The following is an 18,645-nucleotide window of genomic DNA, read 5'->3' as shown; positions in this document are numbered from 1 at the left end:
TGTTTTGAATGTTTAAGGAGTGATGCACGCTTCTTGTTCGGAGTGTGTGTAATTTGAGCAGACAGCTTTGTGTGTGTGTGTGTGTGTTTTTATCCTAACATTCACATAACAAATCTCATAATCTTGTATTCCAGGAATAGAAAGCTTATTTATTCAGCTTTTGTATATAAATCTAAAAAGGCGTTTAAATCTGATTAAAAAATCTGACCAGGGTCACATATTTGATGAACATAAAAAAACAAAAACCTGCACAGGGATATCTTTTGCCTTCCTAACTTTATACTATTGGGGCATTGAAACTTCAGCCTAATGGGCTTCATCACAGTGAATGCTTTTGGACTCTATTTGTTAGATCTTTGTGTTTACTCACATACTCACTCTTTGTGTATACTCACTCTATAATGTTAGCATATGATTAAAAAAACACTTACGTTAGTTAAATCGCACACCCCTAGACTGAATATAAAGTGTGTTTTAAGTGTGTGTGTTTATAACGGAGTGTCTCGTGTCTCTCAGGTGGATTCACTCAGATCTGGGACATCGATGTGCTGTGATCACACACACACCAGGGACTGAAGATCAGATAATCATTCAGATTTTAGCTACTTGTTTCCAAGCCAATAGCTAATTCTGGGCCGATGTCCTGTTTAAAACTGCACTGTGGAAGTGGAGGACCCAGAGAAATGAGGTCTGCATATGTTTTTATCTCCAGAAGCAGATTTGCGCCATCAGAAATCTCATGAGCGTTCTGCAGGTGTTTCAGGTGAAGTCATGCTGGATCCACCCTTTAACCCACCGGGGAAAAGTCAGATACTGATTCTGTTGGCTCAAGCGTTCAGATGGTCTGCGACACTAAGGTAAATCAACCACAACATGTAATGTGTCCAGCAAAGCTCACAAGCAGCACTTCTAAAAGAACCGCAACAATAATGGACATTGTGTAATGCATTGCGTGTATTTGTTTGAATCTGTTACACAATATTTCACTCAAGGCTTGGATAATGACTTGTTTTATTTAGCATTTAGCTAAAATCATGCAGAATTCCAGACAGTTGGTAACTGTTCCTGATGAAGATGAGCTGGTCTTTATGGTGTGTGGCAGACCTGCAGCAGTCCTTCGCTCCACAGCCCCAGCAGCAGGCCTGCTTTATCTTCATCCTGCAAGAGCTGCAGCTGTGCAGCCGGGACACGATCGACTCGCAGCAGCTGCTCCAGAGCCGCCAGATGAGACGAGGGGAAGCGCAGACCCTGAAACTGAAGACGCTCAGCGTAAGAACCACATCACTGGACAATCAAGACAAGTGGGTGCTGTTACCCGTTTCACACTGCAAGCGTGAGCGGCGCGCCTATTTTTTTCGGCGTCCATGTTAATCAATGAGTGCATTCACACTGGGACCAGGAGCAGCGCGTGAGCGTCAAGCAGGAGCAGCGGGGGGGGTTCGGCGTCCGGTCTATTTTTGCTGTGCTGCTCACGCTCAATTAAAGTGAAAGCACACTTTGGATGGACAAAATAAATGTGATTTTACACAAAACGTGCTCAAAATGCACAGAATAAGCATGTCTAGTGTTTTAACAATTATGCCAGAAAAGAAAATTAAGTATAACAAATATGCATTTACCCATATAAACTTTTTAATTAATCGTTTTGGGTGAAAGTATGGTGTATTGTTATAAAAACAAATGTTGAAAGAATTATACCCATTGTTTGAAATGGTTATACGGTCTGCCGAACACGCTTTGCAGCCGCTGCTGTGATGCTGTACTTATACGCTTCCAGTGTGAATACTCGAGAGAGTCTGCTGCTGCAGTGACGGTGTAGCTGCTCGCGCGCCGCTCATGCTTGCGGTGTGAAACAGGGGTTAGTCTGAGACAGGGGTAGGCAAGTTTGGTCCCAGAGAGCCGCAGACCTGCAGAGTTCAGTTTCAACCTTAATCAAACACACCTGAACAAGCTCATCAATCCACTCAGGATTACTAAGGTACAGGCAGATGAGGTTTTTTTTTCAGGGTTGGAGCTGAACTGTGCAGGACTGCGACTCTCTAGGACCGAACTTGCCTGCCCCTGGTCTGAGAGCGGACGCACCTGTGAGACCACCTCCTCCTCATCATCTTCATCTTCATCAGATGTTCCCATCATATGCATTTCTCTGTTGTTCTTTAAAGAATGCAACACAAACACCACCAGCTCTGTGGCCTCGTCCTGATCAGAGAGAGACAGATGCAGTGAGAACTTCCTTTGTTTGAGAGAGTGTGTGTGTGTGTGTGTGTGTGTGTGTGTGTGTGTGTGTGTGTGTGTGTGTGTGTGTGTGTGTGAGACTACTGGTCAAAAGATTACAAAACAATATTCAGCAGCACAACCGTTTTCAACATTGATAATAATCAGAAATGTTTCTTGAGCAGTAAATCATCATATTATTCTGATTTCTGAAGATCATGTGACACTGAAGACTGGAGGAATGATGCTGAAAATACAGCGGAGCATCACAGAAATACATTACACTTTAACAGATTCACATAGAAAAGTTATTTTACATTCTAATATTATTTCATTATTTTTACAGTGTTTTTGATCAAATAAGTGCAGCCTCGGTGAGCAGAAGGGACTTCCTTTCAGAAACATTAATATGCTGATTATTACAAACTTTTGACTGGTAGTGTGTACATATTTTATATAAAGGTGTGTGAGACTCTTACGGTGTTTTCTTGACTGGGCTCCACCGTTAGAAGAAGATGCTCTTTGAACCGGAGAGACACTGTGTCCTCTAGAGACGGCGGTTTCCCAGCTGAAAGAGAAGAGAGAATGCGATCATCGTCACAGACGTCAGTGTTGCGTCAAACAGCAGGCCTGAGAGACTCACCGGGTTCAAGTTCGGCCTGCTCCAACAGGTACGGTGGCAGTCTGTGGGAGATGAAGTCTCGTTTCATAGCAGTGGACCGCAACTCATGATCACTGCGCTCGAGAGCGTCAGCCAGACGCCGCAGAAACACACTCATCTGCTTATTAACGTCAGAACTGAAGCTTGGAGCCTGAGGCATCAGGACGAGGAAACACACACACAGTGTTAGAGTCAGAGATTAGAGATTAGAGAGCTGATGGGGAAGCTGTGCTCACCGTCAGGAGGTTACGAGGCAGACCGGATCGCATCTCACCGTCTCGCTTCATGCAGTCAAACACGCAGCCGGGAATAACGTCCAACATTAAGTCACCCCACGACCTGAAGCAAGAACTCACATCTGAACCCACATGTAGTTTTGAGCTGTCAGAAATACTAGTCAAGAAATGTACAATATGTACAGAGTTTACATGTTAGAGTGTAGTTTGGCTGGGAATCCAGTGCTTTCCCACACTACCACAGTTAAACGTTCAAATCTTAAAAAAAAAAAAATGCTCTTATGTTTATTTATTTTGTAACACATGAGAACTATTCATGTTGGGGGTTTACTCTTTTTACCTGATGATGATGATGATGCATTTTATTTATAATGCGCTTTTCTCCAACCCAAAGCGCTACACAGTATAGTAAACATAATATAAGATAATTAAACAATACATTAAAAACAGGAAAATCAGACAAAAAAAAATCTAAATAAGATACACTTCAAAGACAATAAGCATTTTTAAAAAGATGGGTCTTTAGAGACCTCTTAAAGCAGTCCAGAGTTGTAGAATTTTTTATCGCAAATGGAAGTTTATTCCACAACCGCGGAGCGGTAACCGTAAAGGAGCGACCACCCATCGACTTTAATTTGAATGTGGGCTGCTGTAGAGCATAAGAGTCAGATGAGCGGAGAGAACGATTTGGAATGTAAGGAACAACTAGATCACAAAGGTATTCCGGTGCTATCCCATGAATGGCTTTATACGTTAAAATCAAGATTTTAAAATCGATACGTGCCGTTACTGGAAGCCAATGGAGTTCATAAAGAACAGGGGAAATATGCTGCTGAACAGTTGTGTGTGTTAGTACACGTGCGGCCGAGTTTTGGATATACTGTAATTTCTTAATATGTTTATCAGGGAGACCAGAGTATAGTGCATTGCAGTAATCTACTCTCGACGTGATAAATGCATGGATGAGCTTTTCTGCATCTGGCAGGGATATAAAAGGTCAAATTCTTGCAATATTTTTTAGATGAAAAAAAAGCTGATTTTGAAACCAATTTGATATGGGCATCAAAAGACAAATGTGAATCAAAAATAACACCTAAATTTCGCACCTGTGATGCTGGGGCCAGTAAATCAGAATCAGTGATCAGATTTTCACAGTTAAACTTGTGCAAGGCTGCCGGCATACCAACAAGTAGAAATTCTGTTTTTGATTCATTAAGTTTAAGATAATTGGCATGCATCCATAACTTAATTTCTTCCATACATGAGCTCAGAGCTGTGATTGCAAGATTAGGATCAGGGAGAGTGTTAACATAGATCTGCGTGTCATCAGCATAACAATGAAACCTCAGACCGTATTTTCTGATAATGTCACCAAGTGGGAGCATATAAATGCTGAACAAAGTCGGCCCAAGCACTGACCCCTGCGGGACACCCTGCTGAACTAATGTGGCCTCAGATTTATGTTTCCCCATGCAAACATACTGAAAACGGTCTGCTAAATAGGACTCAAACCATTTGAACACAACACCAGAGATGCCTAACAACACACGCAACCTGTTAAGAAGGATAATATGACATATAGTGTCAAAAGCTGCACTAATGTCTAGCAGGACTAGAATGCTGCAAGTACCAGTGTCAGCAGAAACAAGTAGGTCGTTGGTGACCCTTACAAGTGCAGTCTCAGTGCTGTGTCCAGATCTGAAACCAGACTGAAATGGTTCCAATAAGTTGTTATTGGACAGATATTGCCGTAACTGACCAACAACAACTCGTTCAAGAACCTTTGCCACAAAGGGCAGGTTCGCAATAGGCCTGTAGTTAGCTAAATTTTGAACATCACAGCCCGTTTTTTTTAGAACAGGTGTGATAGCGGCCACCTTAAGGGCCGGAGGAACCTGGGCAGTGGCTAAGGAGTTGTTAATAATTACAGTGATAGAAGGGCAGACATGTGATAAACACTTTTTTAGAACCTCAGTAGGCAAGGGGTCAAGAAAGCACGTGGTTGAACTCATAATCATGATCAATTTAAAAACATTGTCTATATTGACAGTAATAAAGTTCGAAAGGGCAGTAGAAGGTAGTTTTTTTGAGTAAGACTCACTAGTCAGCAAAGGAGAGTCAAAAGAGATGGAGCTATAAATACTCTGAACTTTCTCTGTAAAATATTTGTTAAAATTATTACACATCTCATCAGAAGGGCAGACACTTTTCTTTTGAGATTTGAGAAGGCTATCAATTGTCTTAAATAACGTCCTAGGATTAGCAGCACCTTTATTGATAACATGAGAGTAATATGCCTCTCTGCTAGTCTTCAAAGCAAGATGATACTGCAGCTGGTGTTGTTCAAACATTAATTTGTGAACGGTGAGGCCTGATTTTTTATACAACCGCTCAATCTTCCTTCCTTCAGCTTTAAGTGCACGCAGATCATTTGTGTACCAGGGAGACGACTTGGAAAAAGATACAACTCGTTCTTTCACTGGTGCAACAACATTAAGAATTGAGGAAAGTGCAGAGTTGTAACAGTCAATAGAGCCAATCACAGGAAGCTCCGCAACAAGGTTGGAAATCCTTTCAGGGTCAATATTCTTAATATTTCTAAAGGATATGACACGCTGTTTAGAAGACTGCAGGGAGGCAGAGATGGTAAATTCACTTGTCAGTAATTTATGATCACTAAAGTTAACTTCATCCTTTGAAAGCTGATCTATACCAACACCCACAGAACATAATAGGTCCAATGTATGTCACCTTTCACCTTTATTTATATAGCGCTTTAAACAAAATACATTGCGTCAAAGCAACTGAACAACATTCATTAGGAAAACAGTGTCAATAATGCAAAAATGATAGTTAAAGGCAGTTCATCATTGAATTCAGTTATGTCATCTCTGTTCAGTTAAATAGTGTCTGTGCATTTATTTGCAATCAAGTCAACGATATCGCTGTAGATGAAGTATGTCCCGATTTATGAGTTGAAAAGTCAACATGTTGAATGAAGTTAAAACACTCTAACACATGCAGGAAGGCCGCTGCAGAGGAACAGTTTGGATTGTCAACATGAATATTCATGTCCCCTATTAGCAGCATGTCTGGACAAATAGGACTTAGCAGATTCAATAATTCTGCAAGTTCAGAAAAGAACCTCGCATCAGCCTTAGGTGGGCGATAGATTAAAACAACTACGGTTTAGTTTTTTCAGAGAACAAGACTTCATATCTTCAGTTTGCATCTCCAGTAAATGTGTCTTGATTTAAGGATGTTTAGATATTTGTACTGGAAAACAACACAGAAATACTGAAGCAACATTAAATGCCACAAATGTATGAGTTTGAGTTTCTGTTCTGATTTAAGACCTTTTTAAGGCTTTTATTTGTGGAAGGGTAAATTTAGTCTTTTAAAACCCACAGAAACCCTGTTTCTCAGAATGTGACTAGTGCTGAATTATACTGAAACTAATGGGGCGCTCTCACAGCTGTCTAGAGTCTGTGAAACGTGTGATGGAGCGCAGACGTACATGTTCTGGTAGGTGCTGAGTGTGAGGTGAGTGGACCGCTCCACGCCGGTCGGTGTGTCCGCCTGATGGATGGTTCCTCTGGGGAAATACAGCAGGTCTCCAGGCTAGAGGAACAACAGCAGGTTCAAGCACAAGAGTACATGCATCTGCCTCAACATCTGGTCTCTCTTCAGTCTCAAACCTGCAGGATGAAGTCGTGTGTCGGGGGCCCGATGCGGTCCTCTGGCTCCAGGCTGTACTCGCGAGCCAGAGGGACAGTGGGCTGGTAAAGCCTCCAGTGTTTCTGTCCCTCCAGCTGAAGGATCAGCACCTAAACAGACACCAGCAAAACATGAAGGTCAGTCGTGAGGACACTGGAGGGTATTAAAAAAAATACATAATAACACTCAAAACAAAACAAAATAGTGATCTGTGACACTATAATGCTGAATATCGTTTTTTTGTCTGTCTGTATGAATAAAGGGTCCGGGGACACAATTTGTGGAGTAAAAATGATAGTTTTTCTATTGAAGTAAAAAGATTATACCCTTGGGGTCAGATGGGCCACCAGAATTGGCATAATGTAACAAGTGTTATCATTTTTGAATTTAATACTGATTGTAATTAATGGGGTTATATAATATTTTCATGAGCTAATGTTTGTAAACTAGTTCATCTGACAGGACTAGTGTTTGTCTGACAGGACTAGCGTTAGTGAACTGGTGTTTGTCTGACAGGACTAGCGTTAGTGAACTAGTGTTTGTCTGACAGGACTAGCGTTAGTGTACTAGCGTTAGTGAACTAGTGTTTGTCTGACAGGACTAGCATTAGTAAACTGGTGTTTGTCTGACAGGACTAGCATTAGTGAACTAGTGTTTGTCTGACAGGACTAGCGTTAGTGTACTAGTGTTTGTCTGACAGGACTAGCGTTAGTGTACTAGTGTTAGTGAACTAGTGTTTGTCTGACAGGACTAGCATTAGTGAACTGGTGTTTGTCTGACAGGACTAGCATTAGTGAACTAGTGTTTGTCTGACAGGACTAGCGTTAGTGTACTAGTGTTATTGAACTAGTGTTTGTCTGACAGGACTAGCGTTAGTGAACTAGTGTTTGTCTGACAGGACTAGCGTTAGTGTACTAGTGTTTGTCTGACAGGACTAGCGTTAGTGTACTAGTGTTTGTCTGACAGGACTAGCGTTAGTGTACTAGTGTTTGTCTGACAGGACTAGCGTTAGTGTACTAGTGTTTGTCTGACAGGACTAGCGTTAGTGTACTAGTGTTAGTGAACTAGTGTTTGTCTGACAGGACTAGCGTTAGTGAACTAGTGTTTGTCTGACAGGACTAGCGTTAGTGTACTAGTGTTTGTCTGACAGGACTAGCGTTAGTGAACTAGTGTTTGTCTGACAGGACTAGCGTTAGTGTACTAGTGTTAGTGAACTGGTGTTTGTCTGACAGGACTAGCATTAGTGAACTAGTGTTTGTCTGACAGGACTAGCGTTAGTGTACTAGTGTTTGTCTGACAGGACTAGCGTTAGTGTACTAGTGTTAGTGAACTAGTGTTTGTCTGACAGGACTAGCGTTAGTGAACTAGTGTTTGTCTGACAGGACTAGCATTAGTAAACTGGTGTTTGTCTGACAGGACTAGCATTAGTGAACTAGTGTTTGTCTGACAGGACTAGCGTTAGTGTACTAGTGTTTGTCTGACAGGACTAGCGTTAGTGTACTAGTGTTAGTGAACTAGTGTTTGTCTGACAGGACTAGCGTTAGTGAACTAGTGTTTGTCTGACAGGACTAGCATTAGTAAACTGGTGTTTGTCTGACAGGACTAGCATTAGTGAACTAGTGTTTGTCTGACAGGACTAGCGTTAGTGTACTAGTGTTTGTCTGACAGGACTAGCGTTAGTGTACTAGTGTTAGTGAACTAGTGTTTGTCTGACAGGACTAGCATTAGTGAACTGGTGTTTGTCTGACAGGACTAGCGTTAGTGAACTGGTGTTTGTCTGACAGGACTAGCGTTAGTGAACTGGTGTTTGTCTGACAGGACTAGCGTTAGTGAACTAGTGTTTGTCTGACAGGACTAGCGTTAGTGTACTAGTGTTAGTGAACTAGTGTTTGTCTGACAGGACTAGCGTTAGTAAACTGGTGTTTGTCTGACAGGACTAGCATTAGTGAACTAGTGTTTGTCTGACAGGACTAGCGTTAGTGTACTAGTGTTAGTGAACTAGTGTTTGTCTGACAGGACTAGCATTCGTGAACTGGTGTTTGTCTGACAGGACTAGCATTAGTGAACTAGTGTTTGTCTGACAGGACTAGCATTAGTGTACTAGTGTTAGTGAACTAGTGTTTGTCTGACAGGACTAGCGTTAGTGAACTGGTGTTTGTCTGACAGGACTAGCGTTAGTGAACTAGTGTTTGTCTGACAGGACTAGCGGTAGTGTACTAGTGTTAGTGAACTAGTGTTTGTCTGACAGGACTAGCGTTAGTAAACTGGTGTTTGTCTGACAGGACTAGCGTTAGTGAACTAGTGTTTGTCTGACAGGACTAGCGTTAGTGAACTAGTGTTTGTCTGACAGGACTAGCGTTAGTGTACTAGTGTTAGTGAACTGGTGTTTGTCTGACAGGACTAGTGTTAGTGTACTAGCGTTAGTGAACTAGTGTTTGTCTGACAGGACTAGCGTTAGTGAACTAGTGTTTGTCTGACAGGACTAGCGTTAGTGTACTAGTCTTTGTCTGACAGGACTAGTGTTAGTGTACTAGCGTTAGTGAACTAGTGTTTGTCTGACAGGACTAGTGTTAGTGTACTAGCGTTAGAGAACTAGTGTTTGTCTGACAGGACTAGCGTTAGTGAACTAGTGTTTGTCTGACAGGACTAGTGTTAGTGTACTAGCGTTAGTGAACTAGTGTTTGTCTGACAGGACTAGCGTTAGTGAACTAGTGTTTGTCTGACAGGACTAGCGTTAGTGTACTAGTCTTTGTCTGACAGGACTAGTGTTAGTGTACTAGCGTTAGTGAACTAGTGTTTGTCTGACAGGACTAGCGTTAGTGTACTAGTGTTTGTCTGACAGGACTAGCGTTAGTGTACTAGTGTTTGTCTGACATGACTAGCGTTAGTGTACTAGTTTTTGTCTGACATGACTAGCGTTAGTGTACTAGTGTTTGTCTGACAGGACTAGCGTTAGTGTACTAGTGTTTGTCTGACAGGACTAGCATTAGTGTACTAGTGTTTGTCTGACAGGACTAGCGTTAGTGAACTAGTGTTTGTCTGACATGACTAGCGTTAGTGTACTAGTGTTTGTCTGACATGACTAGCGTTAGTGTACTAGTGTTTGTCTGACAGGACTAGCGTTAGTGTACTAGTGTTTGTCTGACAGGACTAGCGTTAGTGTACTAGCGTTAGTGAACTAGTGTTTGTCTGACAGGACTAGCGTTAGTGAACTAGTGTTTGTCTGACATGACTAGCGTTAGTGTACTAGTGTTTGTCTGACATGACTAGCGTTAGTGTACTAGTGTTTGTCTGACAGGACTAGCGTTAGTGTACTAGTGTTTGTCTGACAGGACTAGCGTTACTGTACTAGCGTTAGTGTACTAGTGTTTGTCTGACAGGACTAGCGTTAGTGAACTAGTGTTTGTCTGACATGACTAGCGTTAGTGTACTAGTGTTTGTCTGACAGGACTAGCGTTAGTGTACTAGTGTTTGTCTGACAGGACTAGCGTTAGTGTACTAGTGTTTGTCTGACAGGACTAGCTTTAGTGTACTAGTGTTTGTCTGACAGGACTAGCTTTAGTGTACTAGTGTCTGTCTGACATAACTAGCGTTAGTGTACTAGTGTCTGTCTGACATGACTAGCGTTAATGTACTAGTGTTTGTCTGACAGGACTAGCGTTAGTGTACTAGCGTTAGTGAACTAGTGTTTGTCTGACAGGACTAGCGTTAGTGAACTAGTGTTTGTCTGACAGGACTAGCGTTAGTGAACTAGTGTTTGTCTGACAGGACTAGCGTTAATGAACTAGTGTTTGTCTGACAGGACTAGCGTTAGTGTACTAGTGTTTGTCTGACAGGACTAGCGTTAGTGTACTAGTGTTTGTCTGACAGGACTAGCGTTAGTGTACTAGTGTTTGTCTGACAGGACTAGCTTTAGTGTACTAGTGTCTGTCTGACAGGACTAGCTTTAGTGTACTAGTGTCTGTCTGACATGACTAGCGTTAGTGTACTAGTGTCTGTCTGACATGACTAGCGTTAATGTACTAGTGTTTGTCTGACAGGACTAGCGTTAGTGTACTAGCGTTAGTGAACTAGTGTTTGTCTGACAGGACTAGCGTTAGTGAACTAGTGTTTGTCTGACAGGACTAGCGTTAGTGAACTAGTGTTTGTCTGACAGGACTAGCGTTAGTGAACTAGTGTTTGTCTGACAGGACTAGCGTTAGTGTACTAGTGTTTGTCTGACAGGACTAGTGTTAGTGTACTAGTGTTTGTCTGACAGGACTAGCGTTAGTGTACTAGCGTTAGTGAACTAGTGTTTGTCTGACAGGACTAGCGTTAGTGAACTAGTGTTTGTCTGACAGGACTAGCGTTAGTGAACTAGTGTTTGTCTGACAGGACTAGCGTTAGTGTACTAGTGTTTGTCTGACAGGACTAGTGTTAGTGTACTAGCGTTAGTGAACTAGTGTTTGTCTGACAGGACTAGCGTTAGTGAACTAGTGTTTGTCTGACAGGACTAGCGTTAGTGAACTAGTGTTTGTCTGACAGGACTAGCGTTAGTCTACTAGTGTTAGTGAACTAGTGTTCGTATGGATCACAGACCTCCACATCGTCGTAGTGTGGTGGGAGGCCCTGTGAGGCCTGAGGAGTGATGTAGACGTTGGATCCGACCAGTGAGCCGAAGAAACTCTCCAGCTGCTCCTGAATGCACCACAGCTCATCCTGCAGACACATGAAGAACAGGTCAGCTTCCCCACAAACAGCGTGGGCCAGAATTCCTCTCCGCCAGTCTGACCTTAAACCTTTGCGGCTGGTGCAGCTGTATGGTGGCTCTCCTCTCCTCCAAGTCCTTCTTCAGCTGGCTGAACTTAACTTTCCCTGCTTTATTCAGCACTTTCTTCTTGCCGTTCACACAGCGGCAGACGTTGAGGTCCGTGGCATATCGCAGGCCGCGAGCGCAGAGCTGCTTCACATCTGACAGCTGGAAAAGAGAGCCGTAGTAAGAGGCCAGATCCGGATCGGACCGGTGTAGGACCAGTGGCTTCTGCTCCCAGTACTGCAGGAAGAACTCATCCAGCCTGACCGGATTGATCAGACTCTGGAAGAAATCACGCGGCGAGTCGAAGCACAGCGGAGTGGAGCCATTCACTAACTTCATCTGCTTGACAGGCACATCATCGTCCTCCTCATCTTCCTGCTGTTCATCAAGCCGCTTCACTCTTCTGCCTTTATTTGGCATCTCTATGAAGTAAAGATGCTCTAAATATCAAGTTATTCTTGATCCCAAACATTAGAAAATGAAAATAACCTAAACCTGATTACACTGGGAAAAACGCTGTGCTTAAGCAGTATCTTTATCTTGATATACAAAACAAAAACACTGAGAAAGATATTTAGCCTTGCATGAAACATTTAATACCATTATTTTTAATTTAAGGCCTTAATTTGTAGAAGGAATATATTAAGGACAATATTTTCACGCAAATACGAGAAAGAAGTGTTAGAGGAGGAGAAAAGTGAAAGTTATATACAAACATTAAAAGTAAATTAGTAATTTTAAAACTCATCGTCACTGTCAAACTAAATTACAAAATGCAATTGATGATTTGACATTTTATCACCACTTCAATATCGAGGCACATTTGCAATTCAAAATGGAATTGAATGTAAAGAATTATTTCCATTATAGACGGTTTCAACGGCAACAACATAAACAAACGTTACTGCGCATTCGCGCTTTTTTGGACCTAACTTCCGATGGACTTCCAAATATATCAATAACAACAGCCAAGTCCCTCTAGCCCTAAAACCCTGTTGGGGACAAATGTGGGCAAAATAATTTTGATTTATTTTTAAAAAATACTTCCCTTGATCTGAGCGGTACAAGACTTGGCTACTTTTCCTAAGTTTACCACCTGAACACACACACACAAAAATGACTAGATTCTACAATGTTAAGTGGGTGAAAAAAAAAAACTCCTTAATTGTTTGTTCGTGGACAAAAATGGGCACCCATAGGAATGAATGGGAAAACCTGTAATTCAGAGCATTCTTGTTGTTTTTTTGTAAAATAAAATCAATAAATCCAATACAATGTATATCTAACATACACACAAATGAAGGGCTGATCCTGTACAACATTCTGAACATGGCAAAAACTCACTCACACACACACACACACACACACACACAAACACAAACAATGCATTCAATGAGCCTATGACAGAGCTGGGCTCTGTCACACATACTGAACTAATGCCAGCAAAAACACTTCATCTTTAGGATTTAACTCTCAGAACTTAGTGGAATGATATTTTTAATGTAGGTAAAGAAATAATAAATATAACATAAAATAAGCATTATTTACATAGAAATTGTGGTACTTTTAGAGGTAAATAAATTCAAAAATACCCCCAAAATAAAAAAAATACCATAAATGGATAGAATAAATTTTATCGAAGACATTGATATAACATTTATAATAAATAAAAAATTGGATGACACCTGAGACCTCTGTGCCCACATTTGTCCACGAACAAACAATTAAGGGCTATTATGTGAACAGGGTATGAGGGCTAGAGTAGATATTTTTTGATAACAAACAAAATATGTTTGCCGCGTGGATCAGGCGGACTCAATGAAAATGCAAATTCATTCTTTGCCAGCAGGAGATGTTTTAAAGCATAGACATAAAGCGCGAGAAATAGAGGTTTCCCCGGTAACAGCTGTAAACAAAGCAGCGCTACGCTCATCAGGCATATAACACGCAAGTCTTCTTTCAGAAATATAGCGATATAAAAACACCTGTGGCTCGTTTTGATATTTAAACATATAAATGTAAGGAATTAATATTATTATACGTGCAGTACGTAACGTTACTCATGTTTATTCAACAAAGCCTTTTTGAAAATCGATCAGTTTTAAAATTGTGGCGAGTCTCCAAAAATAAATAAATGTATGGGAAACACATCCCGCAGCACAACCATCAGTCTACTAATCACCTTGACTTTAACTGCGTTTGTAGAAGGCACCGCAGCCAGACCGATATACACAACACAGACCGGAAGTTACCTTAGGTCCAGGCGCGTGCGCCCGATGAAACCGTCTATAGATTATTTCCAGTTTTATAAAGCTTTTCTTTAACGATTAAAAAAAGTTACGTTCAGATTGTTTTTCCTTTTATTTTGTTTTTAAAACAGACTTAGTAACAGACGTGTTTAATATTCCCACTCTGCTGGAGAGAATTTTTCAACAAATAAAAGCAAAAAAAAAAAAAAAAAAAATGTTATCTTATATATACCGGTACATTAAAAAAAACTAAATATTCCAGGCATGGTCTTTATGATAAATGATATACAAGCAAATAACTGACTCGTTTAACAATCGCGATTCTGCTAAACATGCAGTGACTTACTGACGAGAGCGACACAAACTCACGTGCGCTTCTTCTTCTTCTTCTTCTTCTTCTTCTTCTTCTTCTTTGGTGTTTCACGGCAGCTTGGCATCCAGATTGTTGCTTTACTGCCATCTTCTGTTCATATTTATCTCATGCTTTATTCTCCTATCCAGTCCAGTTTCTTTTATATCAGGGGAGGGGGCGTTGATCCTGGAGGGGCCTGTGTCCCTGCTGAGTTTAGCTCCAACCCTGAAAAAAAACCTACCTGTATACTGAAGACCTTGATTAGCTTGTTCAGGTGTGTTTGACTAGGCTTAGAGCTAAACTCTGGAGGGACACAGGCCCTCCAGGATCAACGTTCCCCACCCGTTTTAGATAGTCAAAAAATTATTTGATTTGAGGATATATTTCACTGTCTCCTTTTCCTGACAATATTTACACAAACCTGTTGGATGCTTTCCCATAGTATGAAGGGTACATAGTATTTAAGTTACTGTGTCCCATTCTTAACCTACTTGTACTGAGTAACAGTGTCTTACTTTTGTTTAATTTTTCCACTGATGTTGCCATTTATCCATAATTTCATTCCAAACTATGCTCTTTCCCTATGACTTGGCTAATTTGATATGTATGTCAACATTTTCCTTTTTACTGCCTTCTTTGCTAGTTTGTCTGCTTCCTCATTTCCTTGAATACCATTTCCTTGTGTTCTGTGTTACTTGTGTTCATACTCATCACCTGCAGACATATTTCTGAATCCAGCAGTATCATGTTAAGATTTTAATGAAATCTTAACCAGTGACATGCAGAACAAACAAGCACCACATTCAGAAATGTACACCATTCTTCAAATGAAGTGTCTGTGATGAGACCTGAGACTCCAGTAGAAGGCTTTGGGTTCGAGTTAGTGATTAGCTCGATTAGCTGATTGGCATGTCACCATATTTTAATTTGTTGAGATAGTATTTTAATAGTCTACAGATGGGTTTTTGTTAAATGCGAGCCAAAAATCAGCACAATTAAAAGAACCAGAGACTTAAACTACTCAAGTTCATGTGTATTCATGAATTCGTGAGTTCACAATTTTAGTTGAATTTTTTTAATTCATGAGTTCACAATTTGAGTTGAATTGCTGAAATAAATGAACTTTTCCTTGACATTCTAATTTATTGAGAAGCACCTGTATATCAGACTGTACTTTGTTTGATTATCAGGCAACATCGAACACATTTACAGAACCAAAGTGATGCGTCACAGGAAGATTTTCATGCTATAAGCATTTTAGATTTCTTCATGTTAATTTAAGCACATAATTAGAAATATTAGAAGGATTTCTGAATAATCATATGCTGCTGAAAATTCAGCTTTGCGTCACAAAGCTCTGTACCTGTGTTGCCCTCTGTCATAAAGGGACATCAGGTAGAAGTGGTTACCCAGTACAAATATTTAGGGACTGTACTTGATGATAAATTACAATTTGAGGCAAACACTAATATTATTAGAGGAAAAGCGTATGTATTTTCTTCAGCGCATGTATTTTCTAAGGAAACTTCGATCCTTCAACATGGATGTTTCTTTCATGAAAATGTTTTATACTTGTTTTATTGAAGCGGTTATAAGTTTTTCTATTGTTTGTTGGTATGGTAATCTTAATGTTAAGAATAGGAGGAAGTTGTCAAGCATAGTTATAATGTGCAGTAAGATAGTGGGGATCGAATTAAGGACTATCACACAAATTTATGAGCATAGGACGACTAGGAAGGGCCAGTTAGTCCTTTCCGATGTCACTCATCCACTGTGTGTTGATCTTCAATTACTTCCTTCAGGACGGAGATTTAAACTCCCCTTGTGTAAATCAAATAGATATAGAAATTCATTTATACCTGCTGCAATTAGGTTTTTAAATGAGTTATTGTAATTTGTGTGTTGTGTTGTTATGTGTATGTGTATACTGCTGTCTACACAAATAATTGCCCTTGAGGACAATAAAGTTTAATCAATCAATCAATATTACAAAAGAAAAAAAAATTAATAGAACACCTTTCCTATAAATAACTTCATAATATTAAGTTACTCTGCATTTTCAATAAAATAAATACACCTTTGGTGAACATAAGTAGTACTCTATGAAATCTTTTTTTCCCGTTTTATTTTTTCTCAACTCCTTTTTAATTTTCTTTTTGTTTTATTAATCAAAAATCATGTCTAATTAATTTAAATCATAAAATGTATACATTTTCAAATAAATGTAAGTTTAACAACAATAAAGAAAAAAGTTTAGGGCCCTATGATTGTTTTATTTTTTCTTCACCATACGTTTTGTTACCTAATTCTGTTTTAGCATGTCTAATTATTTAAATGCATAAAAACAACTATCACTGGTTTACATAGACTGAAACATGGAAGCGTGCCAACTTTGTTTATGTGGAGCTGTGAGCTGAAGCCCAGGAGGACACTTGAACGACATCAGAGGTGTGTGCCGTACACTTTTTTTTTGATGATATTCGAATTCTCTTTTTAAGTTTAATTCAACCTTTGCTGAATAATAAACAAAAATATATGATAGTACTGTAATATTTGATCATATTACCAGATTTAATTTGTCATATTGCAAAACCTAACGAAAGTGATATGAATTAATTTTGTTTGCGGTCAACTCCGGTTGCACAATTTTTAATAATATAATTAACAGTATTGACAAGATGCTGTTTATTCAGACTTGACATATAAAACTGTTCAAAGTGTCAGATCTTGATCAATTGGCGGCAAATTTTTATAGATATTACAGAAATCCTGATGTTTAAAATGTATGTCTGTGACAACTTTATTAATTGTTATTTTCCTAGCCAGTGTTAATGATATTGAAACATTTGAGGAGGATGAAGAGGAGAACCATTCATTTTCTGATCAGAACACAGGAGAACAGTGAGTTATCAATCTAATGCCAACAGAGTGAAATATGTCATATATAGGCATGATAGTTGCTGCATAATGAATCAGTTGCTACATTTACAAGCACCCAAATAATGTTAGTAATGGGATTGATAGCTCAAATACCTTGCACACTTGCAGTGCTGGGATGAATGTTTTCTAGAGCTCTTTTATAAGATCTCTGTGAACAAGATCCAAATATAGGGTTCATATAAACAGAATCTGATATTGGATTGGATTTATTTAGATTGATGGAAATTTTTGTAAACCTACAAAATGACATCCTTGATACTTATTTTTGTGTTTCAATTTTTTTTTCTTTGTCTCTTCTATCCTAAAACAGATCTAACTGTGGTTTTGGGGCACTGCGAGACCATGATTACCTGGAAACATCTCCTTCCACAGAAGAGCAGCTGAATGCAGCACAGAAGGAGATTGCTCACCTGACAAAAGAAAATGAAAATTTGAGAAGTCAGCAGTTTTGTCCACAAAGATTCCAATGTGAGCCCAAGCTGATAATGTTTTACACGAGATTTAAAGATTATGAAACCCTCAAAGCACTCTACCAGTCTCTTCAACCTACAGCACAGTCTCTGGTGAGATGGACTCAAATGCAAAGACTTACTAAAACAGAACAGAGTGTAATTGCTGGCTTTCAGGCACAAGACAAGGGTCTCTTTGACCAGTTTTTCTTGTTTCTCTGCCGTATGAGGCAAAGGCTTCTTTCTGCAGATTTAGCAGTAAGGTTTAATATCTCAAAGGCCACAGTCAGCAGGATATGTATTACTTGGGCTAACTACTTGTATTCAATCTTGGTACACTACCATTATGGCCAAGTAGAGAGGCTGTAGATAAGCAAATGCCACCCTGCTTCAAGAAGACATTTCTAAAAACATGTGTTGTGCTAGATTGTACTGAGATCCATATTCAAACAGCAAGTTCAAAAGTTCTGAACACCATGACATACTCTCATTACAAGGGAACCACAACTTTGAAATCCCTGATCGGCATCACACAGTTTGGGACAGTTAGCTTTGTAAGCAACCTGTACACAGGCTCCATCTTTGACAAGGAAATCACCAAAGAGTCAGGCATACTCAAACTGCTTGAGCCAGGCGATGAAGTAATGGCTGATAAGGGCTTCCTTATACCTAACCCTAACCCTAACTTGACTTGACTCTGTGGTTCAGTCAACCAGATGTGGACTGTTTGTGCTCTATTGACAAATTTCCAAGGACCTCTATTTTTAATAAATATTTCACTCAAAAATTAAAATGTGCTGAGAAAGAACTCACCCTCAGGCCATCCATGATGTAAGTGAGTTTTTTCTTCATTAGAACAGATTTAGACTCATTTAGCATTACACCATTTGCTCAGTGTCTTGGGTGGCCTGAGAGTACATGCATTTTCAACTATTATTTTTATTTTTATTGGTACACTATTAATTTACTCTGGAAACCTACATTTTAGCTTACAGTTAAAAAAAACCCCAAAATGTACACAAATGAGTTGTA

At 39.8% G+C, this 18,645-nt stretch overlaps 2 protein-coding genes across 2 annotated transcripts; one reads left to right on the top strand and one right to left on the bottom strand.

The window, feature by feature from the left end:
• Positions 1–994: 994 nt before the first annotated feature.
• riox2 (ribosomal oxygenase 2) lies at positions 995–14,367 on the bottom strand. Its single transcript, XM_059547264.1, has 10 exons — positions 14,219–14,367; positions 11,600–12,045; positions 11,407–11,526; positions 6,810–6,938; positions 6,629–6,732; positions 3,112–3,214; positions 2,858–3,026; positions 2,694–2,782; positions 2,095–2,199; positions 995–1,254 (listed from the first exon to the last, which is right to left on the bottom strand). The coding sequence occupies exons 2-10, from the start codon at positions 12,041–12,043 to the stop codon at positions 1,087–1,089; spliced, it is 1,431 nt and encodes a 476-aa protein (XP_059403247.1). The 5' UTR covers positions 12,044–12,045; positions 14,219–14,367; the 3' UTR covers positions 995–1,086.
• Positions 14,368–16,581: 2,214 nt separating this feature from the next.
• Positions 16,582–17,982, top strand: LOC132136684 (uncharacterized). Its single transcript, XM_059547263.1, has 3 exons — positions 16,582–16,672; positions 17,051–17,125; positions 17,475–17,982. The coding sequence occupies exons 1-3, from the start codon at positions 16,623–16,625 to the stop codon at positions 17,980–17,982; spliced, it is 633 nt and encodes a 210-aa protein (XP_059403246.1). The 5' UTR covers positions 16,582–16,622.
• Positions 17,983–18,645: the final 663 nt, after the last annotated feature.

This window comes from Carassius carassius, unplaced genomic scaffold (genome assembly GCF_963082965.1).
Source record: "Carassius carassius unplaced genomic scaffold, fCarCar2.1 SCAFFOLD_100, whole genome shotgun sequence".
In the NCBI taxonomy this organism is placed as follows: Eukaryota; Metazoa; Chordata; class Actinopteri; order Cypriniformes; family Cyprinidae; genus Carassius; species Carassius carassius.
This window is presented reverse-complemented; position numbering and strand designations above follow the sequence as displayed.